The 6,427-nt window shown below is 47.1% G+C and overlaps 1 protein-coding gene across 4 annotated transcripts in view; it reads left to right on the plus strand.

Moving 5' to 3' along the window:
* Positions 1-6,427, plus strand: part of DNAI1 (dynein, axonemal, intermediate chain 1) — a 161,263-nt gene that overhangs the window by 124,410 nt on the left and 30,426 nt on the right. For all 4 annotated transcript variants that reach the window (XM_014952436.1, XM_014952438.1, XM_014952439.1 and 1 more), the window contains one exon: positions 4,898-5,083. In XM_014952436.1, the coding sequence (XP_014807922.1) occupies positions 4,898-5,083 (186 nt within the window). The remainder of the gene's footprint in view (positions 1-4,897; positions 5,084-6,427) is intronic.

The raw sequence follows: 6,427 nt of genomic DNA on the forward strand, positions 1-6,427 counted from the left end.
GGAGGTGGAATACATTTGTATGATTCATAGAGAGAGGAGCTGTGGGTCTGGATGCAACCGAGCTGGTTTTCTTCTCTGGCTGTTTGAAAGTCAGGCATCAAAGCAGCTCATTTGTGTCAAATATTTTCTGCGACTGTAGCACAGCAGAGTTAGATCCATTATTGCCTGTGCATCAAGCATGGAGGCTCTGTTGTTACCCTGATGGTAATTTTAAAATGTTCATATTGAATAAAAAGCATCAGGCAGAGACTGCAGGGTTCACCTGATCCCATTTCAGATACAACTGGGCATCTGCTTAAATTCAATGCTCCTTTTCAGGGGCTACTGACTTACCAAGTTACCAACCAAAGTTACTGTCCTTCCATCAAGGAGAGGTTTGCTTTGAGCATCTGCCTGGCATATCTACCATCAGACTGTCCAGCATGTTGGTATTGTGAGTCTAGGTTTCTTTTGAAGGTTGTTGATGCCAGCTCATAAATCCCTTTGCTACAAGGAACTGCTTACCTCAATGGCTTGGGCCTCATTTGGAGAGTGGTACCTGTCCTCCTGCACTTCCTTGGGGTGGGCACGCAGGTCTACAGGGACCATAATTAAAACAGCTGTTGGTGTCATTGGTTACTGCCCCATGCTTTATTCGCCTGGGGATCTGCAGATTAGCTGGAGGAAGAAAAGGAGGAGGGTTCTTGCACTTTCTTCAGACATTTTCAGATTTCTTCTACCTCTCTCTCTCTCTGTGCCTCTCCCCAGGTTTCTTGTTCTTGGAATCTGATTTATGTCCCTCCAAGGAGGTGGAAACATATTGTTCCTAAGGACTCTGTAACAAAAGAATTAAATGTCCTTTCCCACTATCTGAATGCTTATTAGCAGAAAGAATGAAAATGTCTGCTGTGGTCTGCAAGCAGCAGGGCTGCAGACCCTGCAGGTCCCTGTTTTGCTTCTACAGGGTCTGCAGAAGATCTCTCATAGAAGTGAGCTTTTTATCAGGAGGCTCCAGCTCTCTCTCTGGGGACATGCACCACAGCAGAAACACTATTTGAGGGCTGAAAATCAGAGGTTTGAAACCTCCACTCTGTAGTTTCTAAGCTGCTCCTGCATGAGTGTGGGTGAGGGAGTGTGGTGGCCCCTACGCAGAGGGAGGGAAGTGCTGGGACCAGCTAAGGCAGCATGAGAAGAAGTGGTGTGCAGAGGTGACAGGAAAGAGGGGCCTGTTCACAGGGGGACCCTCACTGGTTTGTAAGCTCTGACAAGGATGCTGCTTTGACATCCCTTTTTGTTCCTACGCAGTTCTCCGTACCACTGAAACTGAAGCTGGTGTCCCAGCACAGGGCACCACACTGCCATGGTGCAGTAGGCTCTTTTCTCATCAAAGTTGCACTTTCTGCTTTAGAGACCCTGAGCAAGTTAGTGTGTTTCCCACAGACTCGTTGGACTGTGAAGTGTCACATTCTGAAAAGCGTCGATGCGTCGCTGGAGATAAAAGTCTGGGTGATGCTGTGGTACTGAGTGAGGCATCAGGGGCCAGCTGGGTGGAAACCAGCCTGCCCTGCAAGTTGTAGGACCCCAGGATGACGTGACACATAGTATGTCAGTGAATATGTAAATATGCTCATCCACCACGTGTGGATAGTTACACAAATGCCAGGCCTCACCAAAAATGCCCCTTTGCACAGAATCTAGATGGCAGCTCTCATCTAGGTGCTGCTGAATGAGTGCCTGCCCTGAGAAGAAGGGTGCCCTGTGGAGGTTCCTGCTCTCCATGGAGAAGGTTTGGATCTAGCTCTGGTCATCCTGGATCCCCATGAGTCTGATATTTGACTCACACGTGAGGCTGGGTGGCACTTGTGTGGGTCACATAGTCAGAGAAGGCTCATCTTGCAAAACCTCAGAGGCCATCTTTGCATGTAAGCAGTGATCTACAGTCTGGAGGGACAGGGGTCCCTGGGGCAGAGGGGTGGAGAGCAGCAGTGTGCTGTTTGGTGACTCTCCGGGGCGGGAGATCCAGCTGGAGCTTATTCCATAATCCTTCATCCTGGGACCTCAGCCAGCAGGGCAGCTCACGGTACTTGGAACCTCAAGGGAGAGCTGCAGGTTTTCAGTCTCCCATTCTCTGGGGAGAAAGCCCTGCCCCAAGCCCCAGGCAGATCTGCAGATGGTGCTGGTCACATGCAGCTCTGCTGCTTTGCAGTGCTGTTCAGCTGCCTCAAGTGTTGTGGGAGGCCTTGTGCTCCTTTTGGGCTACTCCCAAAGCACCAATAACAGTGTTGGTCTGACCCCATTTCCCTCTCTCCTGAGAGTGCCTCTAAGCCTCTAAATGAAAGCCTGTGGACTCCTCCCTAACGCCTGTGGCCCACCCCTCCATCTGGAGCCTCTGACAGCTGATATGAGGCTGATGTTTCCAGCCCAAGAACTGAAATAGTTTGTTCTTTTCCATGATTCCCTTGGCAAAGAAAAACAAGCCCATTTGTTTAGAAGCTCATAAAAGAGGAGCTTTATAGTAGGAACATTCATAAACTTGTTGGCTTTTGACCTTCTCCACATTGCTGATGGTTTCAACTTCTTGTCCCGAGCATTGTGCTTGTCAGGGCTGTCAGTGACATTTTTGAAAAGCAGCCTCACCCAGGGTAATTTGCATGGCTCAGCACTCTGACACCCAGCCTTCATTCATGCCATCTTTCTCCGCTGCAGTGCTGGATGGGTGTGAGGGGTTGACACATCCACAGCCTGACAGAAGAGCAGGGCAGAACCTGGCCCAGCAAAAGAAACATGGCCACTAATTCCATGTTGCTTTTTTTCCCCTAGGTTGATTGACGCTGCTCAAGCAGTGGACGTTTCCCAGGCTCTTAGGTTACTTAGCATTGAGCTTGCACCACTGCAGGGGAGGGAAGGGGGGGTGAATCCTGCTCTTAAATTAATAAAAATACATTCTATTAGGGCAAGCAATTTAATCTTCTATGACTGTGGGTCATGGGGGGCTGATGTGCTTGAAAGAGACCTTGTTCCTTTTGCAGGCATAGTAAGACAGCAGGCGTAAAATAGAAGCCAGGACAGCCACCTTTATTTATGCCTAGAGATAGGAAATTCAAATTACCTTGCCTGGACTGTGGGACCTCAAGTGTCAGGTCTAGATTCAGAATTTAATACTGGCTTCTCATATTCTCAGCAGATAAAAATGAAATATTTTTTTCCACCTATGCTTCTGCTGACTGGGGAAGGACTTTCCAAACTGCAGTTTCTTATCTGTGGCTGATGCTTTGGCCCTTCTTGACTTATGCTGTCACGAGTTTCTTCAAAATACATTTGAGAATCCTGTCCACTTTTCAAACTCTTGCTCATCTGGAAAGGTCCTATTTTCCTTCAGTAGATGGAGTCTTCATCATCTTGTTTTGTGCATCTGTAAAACCCTTCAATGGTTCTTCTGCCCAGACCAAGGACATCACAGATTGCTAGATGTTGAGTCTTACAAAGACACAGCAGCTCATGAGACTGCCTTGGACATGTGCCTGCACATTGCCCAGCTCTTTGCTATACATGGACTCAGATAAAATTCACCAACTCCTTGGTCAGTGATAGGAAAGTGCAAGTACTGATTTGATACAAAACTTTCCGTGCTCTTTGGAATAAGCTTTTATAGGGAAACACGGTCCGATTTCAGATAATTCCTCGATTCAAATTATGAGCATGGCATGAAGTTGAAATAATATGTTTCATCTGTCTCCTAAGTGCTGGTAAACAACACACAGCTGGCAGGAGATGTACAAGTAGTTCAGTCCTAATTTCCCCCATATTCCCACTGTACTTGTTAGCATGAAATATTCCCTTCCTTAGTTTTTATGAAGACAGAAAAGGGAAAAGAAACATAAGGCTGAGAGTCTCCACAGTGGATTCAAGGTGGGAGTCCAGCATGCTGGAGATTGCTCACTTTAGCGCCAGGGAAGAGAGGGACGTCATGTTTTATTAGCCTTTGCAGGCAGTATCAATGACAGGAGCTAATTGCAATTATTGGGAGATAATGTTAAGTTAACACATTGTCTGGAGTAACTACCACTGTTCTCTCTGGAATCATGACGAAACACACATTACCATGCAGTTGGTGGTGTGGCAGGTCTGTGTCACTGCTGCATCAGTGGCAACCCCACCTGCACAGTGCCTCGGGTGGGTCTCCCTCCATCCTCACCTTCCCCTTTTGGCCATTCTTTGCCTGGCATGTCTCTCCATCCTGTGGGAGAAGGACGTGTGTGCAGGCACAGCATCCGAAGCAGCTGGACTGGAGTGGGCTGCCAGCACCAAGCTGTCCTGTGCTGAGCGTTTGCCTCTGCTTCCCTGGCTTTACCCCAGGGTACACCCTTAATCATACTGTCCATGTTCTCATCACTTCCCTATTAATTACTGGTTTGAGTCTTTAATGTTATTATTAAGCTGGAAATGTTGGAAAGCTCTGCAATAAGGGGTAATAAGTATTTCTGACAGCGTGCCCCGCTTTGTGCATCAATCTGTGTTACACTCTGATTTAACACCTGGTTGTCTCATTACTTGCAGCACTGGGAAGGGAGATTAAGACCTGTGGGGTTAGCAGTGCTGGCTTTGAGCCTTCTCCAGTCTGGATGAGATGGAGCCTTGCCAAGGGTGTTGGAAAGAGCTTGCACCCACAGCGGGGAACTGGTCTTCACCCCATGAGTCCCTGCAGGAGGGAGACAGTCCCTCCAAGGCAGCAGGCAGCTTCTGCACACTGGTTACTTGGAAGAAGACAAAGGCCCCGACTGCAGATGGTATTTGTGTGCTGAAGCTGCCTTTCCGTGGGACCTTTTGTCTCTGATTTCTCCAGCCATCATGCTGTTGCTGAAGAATGTTCTTACCTGATTAATCCCTTTTGTGTTCTTTGCCTTTTTTTTCCCCCCAGGCCCATGTGTTTGATCTGAGCATTAATAAGTATGAAGCTCTCTGCACCCAGCTAGTGGTGGCCAAGAAGAAAAATAAAATAACCCATATCCAGTTTAACCCTGTCTACCCTGTTGTCATCATTGGAGATGAACAAGGCCACGTTACCTCCTTGAAGCTCTCTCCCAACCTGCGCAAGATGCCCAAGGTAAGGACAACCTGCATTCACCTAATGGAGGTACCGAACTACAACAGGTCTCTTCATGCCTTATCACTGTTCCATCTCCTTCTGTGCAATGATGTTGTCAAAGCTGCTCTTTCTAGCAAGGTGTTTAAGGTTACCTCAAGTGATTACCTCAAGCTTTTTGGGTGGGATAATAGGGACGTTGGATCCCTGTCTCTGTTCCTGTATGAATAAGAGTGCTCAGTTCACTCCTGGGCAGGAGTGGGGACTGGTGGGAAGGGGATTTGCTGTCTGTAGGCAGTTTCTCACCATGGTCCAGACAAGCCCAGAAGCTCTGCAGAGGTTGATTTGTTTCCCACAGCTCACATCTTTTCTGAGCTTTGGTATGGTTTTTTTGCAAAACTCCTTTAAACCAGGTAAAGGAGGTCCCAACTCCTTCCCAAGTCCTCCCACAGAGCCCATCCTGCCTGTCTTATTGCAGTCCTTGAATCATCAGAGCCTGTCCCCTGGCCACCATGCCATCTCTCCTGTAAAGCACTGTCTTTAATTTATGCTGAGACTTGGGATCCTTGTCTCAAGTGACAGCAAGGAGATGCATGTGCCTCTGTGAACTGGTGAAGCCCCTTTTCCCACCCATCCATAAGGGCCAGTCGTGAAGGATGATGGCCTCTCCCACACAGATCCTTTACTAGACTTTCTTTCTGGGCTTCATCCGGCCGAGAGCTGGATGGCTGCAAATGCAGTGTCCTTTCTGAGCCCATGTAATTCTCATATCCGGTTGTCTTTTGTTTAGTGGAGCTTTTTCAATTTCAGGCTTTTTAGAACTGATCCAAGAAAGCAATCTCTCCAGATGATCATCTTTTATTTATATACTCCCAAAGGTTTTATATACTCTACTAACCCACTGTATTAGGCAGGGCCTCTGTCCAGGAACTAATCACCCTGGTGTCATTCCAGTGTCTTCTGAGTGATTTCTGAAACGCTCCTTCAGCCATACACCACTGTAAATGTGAATCTTCCCTGTGCTGAGAGGGCGTGGAAAACACAATAGCGTGGCATTCTCTTTGGGGCTGGGCACAGGAGCTGCGGAGGACAATGTCTCATGTGCTTTTCTATTCCCATTGAAACCACAGCCCAAGACCATCTGAGCTCCCAGGTCATCAGCTTGGCTCAGGGCAAGTTCTCTGATTGCTTTATCACAGAATCACAGAATCACAGAATTGTGGTGGTTGGAAGGGACCTCAGAGATCATCGAGTCCAACCACAAAAAAAAAAAAACAAAAAAAAAAAAAAAAAAAAAACAAAAAAAAAAAAAAAAAAAAAAAAAAAAAAAAAAAAAAAAAAAAAAAAAAAAAAAAAAACAAACAG

This window comes from Calidris pugnax, unplaced genomic scaffold, assembly GCF_001431845.1.
Source record: "Calidris pugnax isolate Ruff unplaced genomic scaffold, ASM143184v1 scaffold220, whole genome shotgun sequence".
Classification (NCBI taxonomy): Eukaryota; Metazoa; Chordata; class Aves; order Charadriiformes; family Scolopacidae; genus Calidris; species Calidris pugnax.